This window comes from Telopea speciosissima, chromosome 4 (assembly GCF_018873765.1).
Source record: "Telopea speciosissima isolate NSW1024214 ecotype Mountain lineage chromosome 4, Tspe_v1, whole genome shotgun sequence".
Taxonomy (NCBI): Eukaryota; Viridiplantae; Streptophyta; class Magnoliopsida; order Proteales; family Proteaceae; genus Telopea; species Telopea speciosissima.
Genome location: NC_057919.1, coordinates 2,916,819 through 2,933,832, shown reverse-complemented (window position 1 = coordinate 2,933,832; position 17,014 = coordinate 2,916,819). Strand labels below are relative to the sequence as shown.

Here is a 17,014-nt window from a genome sequence, read left to right as displayed (position 1 = left end):
CTTTCTATGACATTCTCTCTTTCTGCATCTCCTTGCATACTTTTCCTGCAAATCTTTGTACAGAATTTTGGGAAGTCCTTTTACTTCATTGATGAGTTTCATCTCTAGTGGTATGGTTGACTATAATTCTCAACTTTTGGGTTTAAATTTGCTGCTTTAGAGTGATGGTTTCACAGCATCTTCTAGCGAAGCACCCTGATGGCCTGACTATTTCATCACAGAGAAGATCATGCTTTTGAAGCTTTATGGACATGGGCTATCTGGATTAAAAACTTTAGAAAGGGAGGGCTTAGATACTTTTGTGATAAACAGATGTGCCACAAACAGTAGTGACACTATTAAGAACCCAAAAAAGAAAAATTTTGATTAAGCCTAAAAAATATGAATTTTTTTTAATCCTTCTTGATTGAATTAAATTTAGGGCCGAGTTTCTCTTCACCCATGGTGAATGGGTTCCCATTCACCGCAGGTGGGAGAGGGTATTATGGAACATACTAAAACCCTAGGAGGGGTTAGTGAATCCTAGGATGGTGGGTGAACCATCCTAGGATTCACAAACCCCTCCTCTACTCGCGATACCCATTCTCGCCCCTTGGTGAATGGGGATCCCATTCACCGTGGGTGAAGGGAAACTCAGTCCTTTGAAATAAAGAAGTATTTACTCTTTGGAGAAAAGTTTTGGGGGGAGTGTACTGCCCATATGCAGACACAGTGGGGTCGAAATGATTGCCCCGCCCACCTCTTATGAAAGGCTGAAATTAGGGATGTAAATGGACATTCAAAACTTCAAATTCAATTCGCATCTATATTTGTTTAGGGGTATCTGTATCCATTGAAGGATATTCGAAAAAAAGATTCAAATAATCGAGGAAAATTTTATTCGATCCGAATAGATATCCATGGGATTGAGAGTGAATCGTATCTGTCGGGAGCCAGAAGGATTGGGTTACACAAGTCAAGGATGTAAACGGATAGTCGAAAATCCAAATTTGATTCTTATCCGTATCCATGTAGGGATATCCGGATTCGATCACATCTGATTTGTATTCGATCTATAATTGATCCGTTTACATCTCTAGCCAAAATCCCGTCCCTCATGATGCTTCCGCTCATGCCCTTATTGGTCTAGATTCAGGTCCTCTGTAGCGCGACACAGTGTGTAGCACACCCTGTGTGCTCGGGTATGCAGTCCAACACACAGGTAGGGTGTTGGGCTGCGTGCCCAAGCACACAGGGCCGTTGGATGTGCGCTACACACTGTATCTCGCTACAGAGGAGCCCAACACCATTGGCCCCTCATGTGCCGAGTCACACTCCCCAACATGATTCCTCTCACCTCTCTTCACACTTTTTTTATTTTTTATGAAAGTGTAATCACACAAACCACACCTCTTTTCACTCTTTTGAGTCACAATTCTCAAAAGCAATTGATGTTGCTTTGGGTTGAGTTGATATGGGGATTAAAAAATATATATATATATATATATTTATAAATAAAAAAAAACGGATATCTGTATCATATCGGCCGAATCCATATCGGTCAGATATCAGTATTAGTGATGGGCCCATGGCCTATACAATCGATCCAATGCCAATTAACCAGCAGAGCCGACGCCATAGAGCTCTACGTAAAGGGTTCCCAACGCGTAGCCAAACACGGTGAAACAACCCACATTTGTCTTCCGCTGACGTCTTCTTGGCCCAAAGTTAGAATCATTTCACGATTCCTTCCCTCCAATTTTATATTTTTTTCCGTTGAAATATTAGAATGAATTCAAGGCTGCTTTAACTATAAGCAAATTGCAGTGGACCGAAAGAAGAAAAGAAGAGAAGGAGAAGAACAGGGGGAGAAATCCGAGAAGAAGATGGGGAGTTTAGGAGCCATGTTGACGCACCCGGACGATATCTATCCGCTTTTGAAGCTGAAAATGGCAGTGAGAAATGCGGAGAAGCAGATCCCACCGGAGCCTCATTGGGGTTTTTGCTACTCCATGCTCCACAAGGTCTCTCGCAGTTTCGCTCTCGTCATTCAACAGCTTGGTCCCGAGCTTCGCAACGCTGTAAGCCATCCTTTTTCTCACATCCCTTTCGCCTTTCTCTATCATTTATCAGAAGGGCCTCCTTTTTCTGCTTCTGATTGATATACTCTGATTTTATTTTCTGGTTACAATTGTAATTTTTTTTTTAAATCTTCCTGTATTGGATCAGTCGTACACGAGGGTGTTATGGATCAGTAATGCTTATTTCTAGCTTTGAGTTTTGATATAGTATTCCAGAGTATATGATAGAAGTTGGAAATCAAAAAATCTAAATTGTTTCAGTTTGAATTGGTTTTCGAAGAGAATTTAACAGGGGATTGTATCAACTTTTGGCTTCTCACTTTGTACCAAGTTGAGGTCACATGCAAAGGAATAGGTAAGTTACAGGGGAATGATTTCTCTAGCAGAAGCATATAGACTCTAGCAGTACAAGGATACACTACACTATGTACACGATTAATTAAGGATATATTGCGCTTTCTTACCACTTACGGTGATATAGTTCCCTTTGGTTCAACGCAATTAAATGCATTGTTTCTCAAGTAATTGTAGTATTTAGAAGTGTTAAATAGTTCCATGAGAGGAACTGCAGTAATTTGCTTTCAACTGGTCAACAAAATGAAATGCATGTTTGGCTGATCTATGAAAGGTCCCTTGCTTTATTTCCATAGATTAAGTTAGCCAAGTATTTTATTCTTATTTTCCTGTTTGGAATGAGTTTTTATTTTTTTGCCAAAGATTTATGCATAATAGAGTTTCATGATTCGTAGTCCAATTCTCAGGTTTGTTTGATCTAACATGGACTAACTTAGAGAAGGTTGTCTCTTGTATTGTTTTAACAAGCGGTAAAACTTAGGCAAACGTGATATTCATACCACTGCCATTTAATCTCTTGGTTCCTTTTTGCAGGTCTGCATCTTCTATTTGGTTCTCAGAGCCCTTGATACTGTTGGTTTGTTTCGATACTCATTTCCTTTGTATTTAACATGAGGTTATTATTTGTCAAGCTTGTAGTTGTCAGGCTGTCTTCTTTGGTACAAGACACCTTGTGGAGGCTAAGGTGTGAGGTTCACCATATTTTGTCAAATGTGGCACTTGCCTAGGTTGCACGGCTTGGTCTTGCTTGCCCTATTTATTCAACTTGTGGATTGGGTGGGCATATTGTGAATCAAAAAGATCCTGTCCAGCACCCTGCCCGGACTGCATGTGCAGCGCTGGACAGGAGCCAAGTCCTATTTTGAAGGGCACCTTTTTTTTTTTTTTTGAACGAATGATGCTTCCATGTCTTGCCCCCCCCAACAATTTTTTCCCTTAATAAGTTTATGCTGCAAGGCTTGGCCACTGTCTTCGCATGGTTAAGCTTTTATACTCTATTTGTATTTCACGTTTTACTCCTCCATTAATCAACATTTAGTTCTTTCATATTTAATTTTGAGTAATCTTTTCAACATGGATTTGGAAATCTAGTTACAAGATTGTCCAACTATGTGAGTAAACAGTGGACATGCATGTGAACATAGCCAAAAATTACACCGGCATGTTACATATGTTGGAAGTTAAAAGGTATAAACCAGAAATAAGGAATGACAACTCATATAAGGGTTTAGATCACTGGATTTTTCCAGTTTCTTTCCTTTGAAAATATGTTGTTCTGATAATGTTTGGCTTCTTTTATATCCATTGCGAACTTGCGTCAATTTCCTTGAAATTTTAGTGCTGCTTGTAAGCCTGATGGGTTTCTAGAAGCCTAAGGGATTAGGTTCAAAAACTCAGTTGAAAACCAGAATCGCAGTGGAGGGAAAAAGACTAGATTCAGGAGAAATTATTTGAGGATTGGCAACTCAGATTGTAAGGAAGTCTTGTTTGAAGGTCTGATTTGTGGAGGAGAACAACTCAAAAGATGAATCTGGTCCAATTGTCTGAACTGTGGTTATAAGATATCCTGTTAGGGATATGATTCCTTAAAACAGAATTTCATTATTGGCTACTGATAGCAGATCTTAACGGGCTCAAAACAGTGATCAAAAGTGCATTAGAACATCAACAGATTTCAGCAATAATATAAGTACACTAATCTGAAACAGAAAATCAAACCTGATCTTAAAATATTGGAGAACTAGGAATCCAACTTGAAGTAGGACTATAATAAAACAGCATCAAGATCAAATTTTGAAACTGTGGGTGTGTTTAGAATTCTATCCGATTGCCAAGTATGAAATCAGATTTGAAATCTCAGATGGAAACAATAGATTGAAATTCCAGTAACTAGAAAATGAAAGAAACTGAACAAAAAACAAAGAAGTACTGACCTAATTAATAATGGATAGGTTGAAGAAGAATGGAAGAAAGATAGATGAATAGGAACAAAGCATCTCACCTGGAATCAAGGTTTAGCTAAAATTTTGCGAAATATTTCGGTTTCGACAGATTTTGAAACAAAACACCATGCGAAGGTTCAAGGTTTCGCCGAAATTTCATGAAATATTTCGGTTTCAACAGATGTCGATATGAAACACCATGCAAAGACTCAAGGTTTCGCCGAAATTTCGCAAAATATTTCGGTTTCGACAAATGTTGAAACAAAACACCATGTGATATAAAAACGCAATGTTTCGGTCGAAAATTTTCTGTTGAGCTGAAATTTCAATGGCATTTGATGTTTCAGTATAGTTTCGACCAAAATGATACAATCCTTTAATATAAAAAGACCAAGCTTCGAATGAAATGGGTCGAATTTCGATCCTAAGGTTTGTGGAAACTTGGTTTTTTGTATTTTATGTCAAATAACTCCCATACAAGCTGTTGGGCAGTAGTGGAACACATCGAAACCAATGATTTACTACATTTGTGGAAGATTTCTGCAAAATTCAAAGTTGAAGGTGTACTATTTTTCCCAAAAATAATTTTTTGCAAAAAATAGGGTAAATACTTAGTGGTTGGCCTTCAATTTTTTATTTGATTGACACCATAGACTGATCTATGATTTTAGTAAGTCGGATTTAATTTTATTTTTTTAAGATACTTCTAATTTTTTTGGAAAAAATTGATTTTCTTACCACAAATTTTTGGAAAAAAATAAGACTAATTCTTAGTGATTGGAGCTCAATTTTATACATGTTAGACACCATTGGTCGATCTATGGCCTCACGAAGTCATTTTTTTTTCTATCCAAAAAATAATATTATATTAATTTTTATAAACAATATTTTGAAAATTACAGAAAATTGGGATAAATTTTCTGTTTTGCTATGAAAAATGTGAAAGTATTGTTGCTGTATTTACAATTGAAGATGATGATTAATGTCTTGTTCTATGAATAGAGAGCATCCCAGTGCACGAGGCTCCCGCTACTACAGGGTCTGGGAGGGGAAAATGCATGCAACCTTACCCCTTGCTTCGCAGTAGAAGCTGATTTCAAGTTTTGAACCCGCAACCAACAGGTTGCAATAACGCAATTTAACCGTTACCCCTGCTTCTCGTTCTATGAATATTTTTGGTAAATTAAGGTATTATTATTTTTTAAAAGAAATTCAGATTGAATGAACTAAAAGAGCTAGGGGCAGACCTAGAATGACTTTGGGAGAAGTGGTGAGGATAGACATGCATAGCCTAGGCCTTGTATCAAGTATGACCTCAAATAGAGCTGATTGGAGGGTAAGGATCCATGTAGCCAACCCCATTTAGCTGGGATAGGGCTAAGTTGTTTTATTATTTTAAAAATTAGTTTTAATAGGAAAAATAATTAGAGAGGGAAAAATTAGGAATATTTATATTATTGTTTTAGGAGCCTTAAATGATGTCGAATAGTTAATAATGTATGCATTTTTTTATGCACAGTTTAAGAAGATTTTACAATGGTTGATAGTGGAGACATGGAAGCATGTTAGACCAATAGGAAATTACAAGAAAAAGTCAAAATATTATTACTGTGGCAAGATGATCAATTCAGGGGGGCATTGGACTAAAATGGCATCTGGCTGGTGGCTGCAGGGAGGTGCAGAAATGCACCAGGGTCCCTAGTGAGGTGCAGAAGGCCATGGCTGTCCTCATGAAGAGAGAAAGACAGAGGAGATTGGAAAAGCAACAGGCATGAGAGGAGTTTGATGAGGCAGTGCTAAAGAGACACCTACCAGCAGCAAGGATTAACTCTGATGACTCTGGTAGTGATTTTATGCCTGCTGATGTGGAGACAGAGGCAGAGAGGAGACAAATACGCAGTCTTAGGCAGCGATCTAGACATATCAGACCAGTTAGGGCTGCAAAGATGGGGAAAGGAGCTGGTTCCTCTGGCTGTAGAGCAGCTGCACTAGAGGCAAATGGTAGTGGTAGAGATGAGAGGAGGAGGAAGAAGCAGAGGCAGGTGATAGAGATGGGGGGAGGACGAAGAAGCAGAGGCAGGCAGAGTTGCCTTTCCAGAGATCACAGAGTGTGAGGGCAACCCCAACACCAGTAGTAAATGATGATGATGTTCCCATTGAACTCCTTTAGCAGGATCCCGCCATATATAGGACTCAGGATGCCAATAGAGAAAGCGAAAATCATGTCTGGTCTGATTGTAAAGGTTAGGTGTGCAACGTTGTCTTGAAGTGGTTCTTTTATCATAGCATCCCAGCAAATGCCACTTAGGGGCCATATTACCAAAGCATGCTAAACACTGTGGGGAAGGTTGGCTTAGGAGTGAAGGGACCCTCTGCATATGAACTGATGAATGTTTTTTTGTCCCAACAAAAACAGGAGGTGGAGGAGTACATTGATACGCTTAAGGGGACATGAGAAAACTATGGAATGACTGTGATGTTTGATGGTTGGATTGGACCCACTAGACAGTCCATCAACAACTTCATGGTATATTGTGATGATAGGGCTGTGTTCTTGAACTCTGTGGATGCATCCTAGGAGAACATTATTTTAGTGGTGACGGACAACGACAACAACTTTAAATAGGTTGGGGAAAGATTGATGCACAACTACAAGTACCACTTATTTTGGACACCAAATGCAGCCATTGCATTGACCTCATGCTAAAGGACATGGGGAAGAGATTCTTGGTACAACATGTGGTCGGGAGAGCAAGATGAGTAACCACATTTGTCTACAACCATGGGCATGCTTTACAGATGCTAAGGGACAAATGCGATGGAGATTTGGTGAGGCTTGGCATTACTTGATTCGCCATGAACTACATTGCCCTGAAGAGCTTTAAGGCGAGGTTGGTCTAAGGTCCATGTTTGCTTCAGAGCATTGGTCTAGTTGAGGGGAGTCGTGTTTGCCACAAGGTAGGGCAACACAGACGACATATCTAGTGACCAATTCTAGCACAACCCAAAGAAGGTCGTTCTTATACTAGAGCCAGTAGTAAAGGTATTGAGGATGGTCAACTCTGAGAAGAAGCCTACCTTGACACACCTTTACGTAGCCATTGAGATGATGAAGGTATTGAGGATCGCTGGGAGAAGTGCTTGATGCATCCACTTCATAGGGTTGGTGAGTTTTATCTTTTTATTTTAAGCTACCTAAGTCAATTTATGTTCCATTTACATCTTCATAAGCATTAACAAGTTTTTATATCATTCCTAGTATATTATCTCAATCCCAAGTACCAATACAAGCATCAACTTAGGATGGATCAATTACTGATAAATGCAGTGAAAGATGTGGTGCCCAAGTTGGAGACAAATTCAACTATACAGTACAGGTGCAATAATGAGGTGAGACCTGTAGTTTGTTAAGTGTTTATAAGGAATGTAATTGCTCAATTTCGTATATGCGAACATTATCAATGTTTGAAATGAGTATTGATAAAGAACTTTAAGGAAGCACTTGGGACTTTCAGTCATGCAACCATACAGTCTGGTTGAGAAACCACAACTCTTGGTAGGCCCACTACATTATTTGTCTCCGTTCAATTCGTATGTACTACAATCACTTAACATGAATAATATTAACAATCTAATTCAAGTACATGGTGGAAGCTATATGGGAGTGATGCACCTAACCTAAGGTGGATAGAGATAAAGGTGCTCTCCCAGACATGTTTTGCCTCCGGATGCAAGCGCAATTGGAGTAAATTCTTACTTATCCACTTTAAGAGGCGGAACCGATTATGTCACGCACGGTTGGAGAAGCTGGTCTATGTGCATTATAACATTAGACTGAAGATGCTACACATATGCATGGGTATGGAAAATGATAAAGAATCAATATAGCTTAGAAACATTTTCCTGGTGGAGTCAGATGATGAGGAGGATCCCCTCTACGAGTGGGTGAGAGATCACGGTGGGGGTAGGCCCAACCCCGAGATTGCTAGTTAGATGAGTACTGATGTCGACAAGTTTATGGCGTCTTGAGAGGGCTGAGTTCATTCACAGGCACCCCGGCCTTATGAGTCTCATCCTGGCGGGTATGATGATGAGGACGTCAACCGGTCTCATTCTACTGGCCTCACTCGCACACCGTCCCCGTTTGATGGAGGTAATGATGATGATAGTGGTGATAGGGATGATATATTTGTATCCCTCCATGAGGAGTACGATTAGGCGGAGCTGGAGTCGAAGCAAGAGCCAATCAAAGTCACATGTGAGAGTTAGTTTGATCTTGTGACATAGGATACTGACCATAGTGCACGTGTCCTCACATGTGCATGCTACTCGAGGGGCCCATACCACCGATTCATACTAGCTGAGGAGGATTATAGCATGGATATCGATGTTACGAGCTTGACTGCCACTCTCGGAGGCCTGAGCTTGAAGGAGAGTAGTTTACATGGGCAATGGCATGCACTATCCTACGCTATAAAGAGCACCGACTCCAACTATACTAGTTATGGGGCTATGAGCAGTATAGTTCTTCTTCGTCATTGTCCTATGAGTTTGGGTCGTCATTTGTGGACAACATCTTCTCATTCCCGGGCCCCCAACCATACATGCCGATGCTGGCTCCACATCCACCATCCAACTATGGTGGCTCCAAACCGAGTTCTTCACGGTTCGAAGATCTATACACTAGGTTCGGATTCCTCCAGTATGTTGACGATGCCATTTTAAGGCTATGTGGAGGACTTTGAGTGTTTCTTCCAGCATACTATGACATGGCCAACATTTGTGATGCTGTCGGTGGATAGCTTGCTTCGACAGCAACAACAACATTCTGCTAGTGATTTTCATCTTGCCCGAAACTCGATGTGGTACTAGGACTCTAGGATGGGCAAAGGAGTGACTTGCTTGTATTCTTGACTCCCATATCTTTGACTCTTTGTAATAAACCATGTATAACAGGTGATAATTATGAAATGGTTTATAATTTTATGTTATTCACTCCTAATGCATTTTTTTGTTGTTTCAATTGAATTATATGTGTTCTTAGTACTAAATTTTGTGTGGAATAGGCCATATTAGAGAATGTATATAGCCAAGGTACTAAAACTCGGAACTCGGTATTGACTCGACCCTTGGAAAAACAGAGTCGAGTCGAGATCTTGTCGAGTTGGTGCATTTTTTTTTCCAACTCGAAGCCTTAACTCAGTGGATTTTAGACCTAGTTTGGGTCTGAAACTTGGTTTTTAGCCTATTTTAAGCCATTTAAACACAATGGCACTATCAGAATTTGCAAAAACAAAGTCCAAATAGGAGTTTCACTTAGTGGGAAAGCAGGACAGATAGTTACTTATGCCAGAAACCAGGACATATACAGGACAAACACACTTATTTATGTCTAATATCATTTAAGTAAATGCTTTTGTATATGTATTTCATTTACAAATCCAAGATTACTTAAACACAAGGGCACTTATTTATGTCTAATATTAAAGCTTTGTTTTGAAAGCTTTCCAACAAGTCCAAGATTGCTTAAATCTGATTTATATTAAAAGAGTTATGTACCGTTCAAACTTAATTTGGTGTGTGCGAATGCTGTCAAAATCATTCTGAATGAAAATATTTTTTTGGACATCAAAACAATTGAATATTTTACCGCACTTTTGGTTTTTAGCAATGTTTTACCATATTAAGATTTATGGAATTTTTAGATTTGAGAAAAACCCCAGCTTTAGAAAGTTGAAAATTGCACTTACTGCCGAAAATCCAATTTTTGTTCTTGAACTGGGGGGTTGATTTTTTTTTCCTTTTGGAATTTGATTTTTTAACTATTTTTATTGGATTCAAATAGGGGGGTATTTGCTTATTTATGATATTAGGCATAAATAAGTGTCTGTCTTGGTTCCTAGCATAAATAAGTATTTGTATACCAAGGTTTGCATAGATAGGTATCTGTATACCAAGATTTTCCACCAAGATCTCGAGATCTGGCACTCATATAAAGGAGTTTGGGTCGAGATTCTCGAGAACTTGGCGAGATCTCGAGATCTCGATCGAGTTGTTGCACTTTTTCAACTCGTATGCCAACTTGTTTCGGTTTCTCAAAAAACCGAAAAACTCGCTGAGATCTCGCGAGTTCTCGAACTATGTATATAGCAGCATACAACGTATATTACCAACCTAGGGTCCGAAGTTAAGCTACTATTTTGGATGTGTTTTTTTTTTTTTGCAATCTAAGAGTTCCACTATGTTTAGAGGGCCTGAAATATGGTTTCCTAGAAGTTTCGGGACTTAATTTCACCATTTGAACCCTCGAAACCATCAATTGAAACCAATCACTGAAATTTCGCGGTTTCACAAAAAACCAGGCTCGAAACTGAATACTTGAATCTTGCCTGGAATTAGATTGAAATCCCATCAGTCTTGACTTAGCATCTCACCAAGCGTTGCACTGCATCCCACAACACAATTCTAAATCTCACAGAACATATGGAGGCAAAAGCCAACTTTATTCAACTAGAAAACTATGGGGCTTATGAAGCACTACAATGCTTATATAGAAACTGAAATAGGAAAGAAGGAAGTAGGAAACTCAAACCAACGTACGACTGGGTGTCTCACATGACTAAAACTCTGTCTTATCTAATTAGTTAGAATAGGTGTCCCACATGACTAAAACTTTATCCAAACTAGGAGAAAGATTTCTATTTAGACAAGACTCTATCGATAATTTAGGCCCATTAAAGGGGCTTATTACAAAGAAAACCCATTGGACTGAAGGCTCAACACATATATAACCCAACCCAAGGCTTATTTTCATTAAAATAAGCCCAATTCTGTATTTTATCTGCATCAAAGCCTCAATTCTGGTTTTTAGATTCCATTGGGAAGCATGTTTTGGTCAAGGCATTTACATCTGGATATTGGTTGGTGGACTTGAGTTTCAATGTAAACATCCATCAACTTGATGGATTTGATTCTTCATAAAGGCAACCAAACCGAACCAAATCTCAGAACTTAATCCTGAATTCCTGTTTGTGGATATTGTATGTCTTTCGGTTCATCGAAGTATTTCTTTTGTGACAATTCATCCCAAGGTAAGGGGGGTGAGATGGGGCTCATTATTCCTTCATCACCTGACTTTGCTTATTCTTGCCTATTTCTAATTGCTATACTTGATGTAATAAAAAGAAAGGATAATAATTTATTGCAATTCTTATATCATGGTTATTGCTTAGCCATTGCTCACCATTCTGCAATGTGATATTTCAGCATTCTGGTAAAAAAGAAAGAGAAGCAAAAATGAAGCTCCATTCACCATTCTCACTTCTTTTTGTTTTTGTTTCCATAATATTTTTTACCCAGGAAATTGGTATTTAAATTGCATTTAACTCTGGAATTCATTTCTGTTGTTAGAGGAGGATACAAGCATTCCTTCTGATACCAAAGTACCTATTCTGAAAGCTTTTCATCGTCATATATATGATCGCGACTGGCATTTCTCATGTAAGTTTCTCAAATTCTTATGATGTTAGTGTTTCCTTTTTGGCTACGCTTTTTATTTGTCACTATCCTTGATCACAGAAACTGAGTAACACATTTTTTAACCTTCTCTCTGTTTGAATATTAAGACTGGTAGGTAACTTAGTTGTCTGGCCATGGCTACCTGACTTTTCTTCATTCAACATAAGATGATTCAATTACTCCTCTTATCAATATTGTTTCATACTAGTCAGTGAGCTATGGAGCCCTGGCCTGTTAGATGTAAAAGATATTTAATACCTTTGTACTCCTTTCCTTGTTCTACTTTGTCTTCTTTAAGAAATAGTTTATATTAGCTAGCTCAGTGTTGAAACTTGAATATTCTAGGACATGGAAGAAGATGGGAAAAAAAAACCTGCACACAAGCATCTTCTTAGTCATTGTATTGAATCCTTAAGGATAAAGTTTAATTCAGGCTGACTGGAACTTCATGAACCTGAATAATAATCAAATTACCATTGGCTTTGAAAATGACCTTATTGCCACTGGTGCTGAAAACTTCAAATATGCTTCCACCTTTCCAGAATGCATATGTTAACCACCTTTGGACTGACAAACTAAGATGAGATGAAGTATCAGATTCCTTTCTTTGATCTCTTAGCAGGAGGAACATTCTTAGATCTCTCACAACAAGAAAATTGCCTACTGGATGCATTGGATGCTCCCACGTCAAAGTGCTGCACTAGTCTTGGTATGAAGGATACATTTTCCACATAGAGCTCCTCTAAATGCCAGCAATCGTTGTTTATCTGTTTTTCTCTTCAAGGGGAAAAAAGGACACTTTTGATTGGTTGTTTTGTTATGAACAAAGAATGATTTGCACAGTAGGAAGGGGGGAAAAGGAAAGGAAGAAAAAACTTATAATTACTTAAAGCTGTGGCCTTAAACAGAATGGAACAGTTGAATACTATTTGTGTATCCGGCCTTTTAAGTAATTGGGGTAAGACTTAGTGCATTGAATTGACTTGTCTTCAGGTCTTTTAGTTAGGGACATCTTCTAAAGGATCTTAGCCAATAAATTCTTGAAAGAAGAAGGGTTAGATAGTATTTATGTGTTTCGATTTCGTTTCTTGGTATGTTTACTAATCAGAAGTTGTGGTTTTCTTTTTTCATTGTTAAGGTGGTACAAAGGCCTACAAAGTTCTAATGGATCAATTTCATCTTGTTTCGACTGCTTTTTTAGAGCTTGGAGAAAGGTTGTTACTAATCCCAGCACTTAATATGAGATATAATTGCCTGCAAAACAATTTGAAATAATTAATTCAAGGATTTTTTTGGGTAGAGTTGTTATTGCGTTCCTTCTATATATCACTCATAGTTCGAGAACTCGAGAGCACTTGACGAGTTTCTCGGTTTTTTGAGAAACCGAGACGAGATGGGATACGATACAAAATAATACAAGGTGTCGGCAAGATTTCGGCGAAATCTCAGATCTCGGGTTGGCCCATGGAAATGACCCATCTACTGTATATTTACTTACCTAACTCGACAGAAGTCGACATATCTTGGCGAGATCTCGGATCTCGGGTCGAGATCTCAGGTTGACCCATGGAAATGACCCATTTACTATGTATTTACTTACCTAACTCGACATAACTCTTATATGCTTGCTGTGGAGCACTATATGCAACATTACAGCAACACTATATCATGGGAAGACTATGTGACACTAGCGGGGACTGAATACTTGATTCAAAATCATTTTATGTGATGATAGTTGTAACACTGTTAAACAGTTTGGTGTATCACTTTAACATTTCTAATTCTTATTTAAGTTGTTTAGCTATTAATTGAATGTTTTGCTTGCTTTTTATTACTAAATTATGTGTAGAGTAGGGTATTTTAGTACGTCATCGCCTACCAACCCATGGTCCGAATTGAAACTCATATTTGGACTTTGTTTTTGCAAAATCTGATAGTACCATTGTGTTTAAATGGCCTAAAATAGGCTGAATACCAAGTTTCAAACCCAAACTAGATCTAAAACCCACTGAGTTGAGGCTTTGAGTCGGAAAAAAAAAATGCACCAACTTGGCGAGATCTCGACTCGACTCGGTTTTTCCAAGGGCCAAGTTGGTACCGAGACCCGAGTTTTAGTACCTTGATTTCACTACTGCAGTTGTTGTTCTCATGAACTGATTGGAGATTGTATTTTTGTATATTTTTTCTTAATTAATGGGGACTAGTGATGCCACCAAAGGTTCAGGCCTATGTATCTCATAAGTTACAAATTGAGCTTCTTTGCCTTTTAAAATCCTTATATTTTGCATAAGTGGGATGAAATCGGGTCCGGTATTTTCCCCTTTGGCCAATCAAATCTATGGTATGTCATCGTTAGTATACTTGCTCCTAAACTAATGGATGGCAAGCACACAAATTAGACTTTTATTTGTCCATGGAAAACACTCCATTTAGATTTGCTCTTGTGTTTTGAACAACTACAAACAGAAACAAACAGGACTTGATCTAAAGGAAGTACAAAAAAAAGGTGAGCTTTGAAACCCAATATATTGTGGAGTAACAGAGGAATAAAACTGCAAGAAATATTTATTAGAAACGAGGATTAAGAGCTACGATACATGGGAACTGATTTACAATTAGTTGTTCTATGATTTACACTAGGTATGACCCCCTTTTATCGGGGTTTTTCATGGTTGTTTTTCTACGGAAGAGTTATGACAAATTTGACTATCTTGCCACAGTTGGTGGTAAACAGTCTTGGATGGTGGCCGAAATCGGTGGCTGCAATTGGTAACCATAGTTGGTGTTGATCTTCATTTCTCCCGCTCAACATCGACTCTTTCAATCCTACTTGTCATGCCTAGTTCTTCTCTGTATTTGACTAGCTTGGTGAAAGTAAGTCCTTTTGTGAACATGTTAACAACTTGTTCATCTGTTTTGACTGGCAGCATTGTAATTTTTCCTTGCAAGGCCTACTTCCACATGTTTGGTCCTTGCATGAAAAACAGGATTTTCTCCCAATCGTATGGCAGATAAGTTATCACAGTATAGTGATATTGAATAATTCATTGGCTGATGTAGATCATTCATTAATTGCATCAACAATGTGCTTTCTTGTGTTGCTGATTTGTATTCTGCCTCTGTGGTTGATAGAGATACCATCGATTGTTGCTTACTACACCAAGAGACTGCTCCGGATACAAGACCGAATGTATATCTAGTTGCTGATCTTCTCGTGCTTAAGTCACATGCGTAATCAGCATCACAATAGCCAAATAGCTCACATGCTTCTCCTTTTCTGTATAAGAGACCAAAATTAGTAGTTCCCTTTAGATATTGTAAAATACGACGAGTTGCTTCCAAATGAGGCTTCCTTGGCTTCTGCATGAAACAACTCACTAGTCCAATTGCATAAGTGATGTCAAGTCGAGTCATTGTCAGATAATCACATACCTATGAGTTGCCTATATATGGTCGAGTCTTCCAAATCATTTCCATCGTCAACACTTAGTGTTGACCTCTACTGGCATAAAGATAGACTTGCAGTCGTTCATGCCGTACTTTAGTAAGAGATTTCTTGTGTATTTTTGCTGACACAAGAAGAACCCTTTTTTACTCGATCAATCTTAAATCTAAGAAAATGCCTGAGCTCCTTCATCTGAGATCGTACAAATAGATTCTACCTGATTTGACAATTTTCATCTTCATCATCTCCTATGATGATTAAGTCATCTACATAGACGAGTACGATTGATATTTTACCATTTTGAGCTTTTATGAACAAGCTTGAATCTATCAATGTAACTATATATCCAATTTGTACTAAGAATCCAATTATCTTTCCATATGCATGGGGTGTCTGCTTCAATCCATATAAGGGTTTTTGTAATTTGCACGCATATTATTGATCTTGATAGTTGATACTCGAACCCTTTAGGTTGGATGTCACGGTCAATCTATTAGTGAAGAAAGGCATTCTTTACATCCATCTGCTATAATGTCCATGACTTGCTTACGACAAGTGCCATTGACACCCGTACGGTTGTGATTTTGGTAATTGGACTAAATTTCTTGTTATAATCTACCCCGTATTGCTGCGAGAAACCTTGAGCAACCAATCGAGCTTTGTACCTTTCTATTGATCCATCAACATGGGATTAACTTCCTTGGGCTTTGGAACCAAGTCCCAAGCTTGATTCTGCTTTAGTGCTAGAATCTCTTCTTCCATTGACTTTTAGCACTCCTTACACTACATGCCTCCTCGTATGTAAATGGTTCGTGTATGTTGATTTATTTAGCAAAAGAAGCATCAACATACTTTGGATTAGGTTTTCTTACTCTGGTGAACTGTCAAAGTTCCTGCGTAACTTCTTCTTCAGGCTCTTCTATCTGATTTGACTGAAGTTTTCTAGTGTCTTTAGCTGATGGACACCGGTTCGCCATGAGTTTGGTGATTTATTATGTGTTCTTTATGAATTGGATAATGGATTGAGGTCCACGATCATTTGCTTCTGTTGGATCTTCAGCAAGTTTTTGACAATTCTGTTGCTCATCCTCTTGAGCCTCTTGCTTTAGCTTCTTTTGGAAATTGGTCTCCATGTCTTTTGAATATGGTAATACCATTTCTTGCGGTGACCACCGGGATGATGCTTTGTCAAGTGCTTTCTTGTCAAACTTACTGCATAAATGGTTAGATACAAATACATATCCTACACAACCAAATACACGGAGATGACCTTGTATGCTCTCAATTTTTCAAATGGTGACACAAACCCTAGCTTGGGTTGTGGCAACCAATTGATTACATGTGCCGCCATCTTCATGCATTCGGCCCAAAAACGACTAGGTATGTTTTTGGCATGCATCATGATTTGACATATCTTGCCATGCTTTTTCAGATAAACAGTGAATTCCTCAGATGTTTACTCTCTGTTATTAGTGCGTAAGCATCAAATCTTCTTCCCAACTTATCTTTCTACATTTTCTCGAAATTCTTCAATTTTTGATGATTTTTCTTTTAAGAAAAATGCCCACACATACCTTGAGAAGTCATCAATGAAAGTTTGCATGTATTGCATCCCACTGATCGAAGATTGCTTCATTCGACCAAGCACATCAAAGTGAACAAGTTCTTAGGGCTTCTTGGCTCTGATACCAGAT

At 38.5% G+C, this 17,014-nt stretch overlaps 1 protein-coding gene across 1 annotated transcript in view; it reads left to right on the top strand.

Annotated features, from left to right (window-relative positions):
• LOC122658164 (squalene synthase 1-like) overlaps positions 1-17,014 on the top strand; it is a 42,067-nt gene that overhangs the window by 5,177 nt on the left and 19,876 nt on the right. Inside the window, exons 2-5 of the mRNA XM_043853071.1 lie at positions 1,857-2,060; positions 2,949-2,991; positions 11,768-11,857; positions 13,014-13,089. Coding sequence (XP_043709006.1) covers positions 1,866-2,060; positions 2,949-2,991; positions 11,768-11,857; positions 13,014-13,089 — 404 coding nt within the window. The 5' untranslated portion in view covers positions 1,857-1,865. The remainder of the gene's footprint in view (positions 1-1,856; positions 2,061-2,948; positions 2,992-11,767; positions 11,858-13,013; positions 13,090-17,014) is intronic.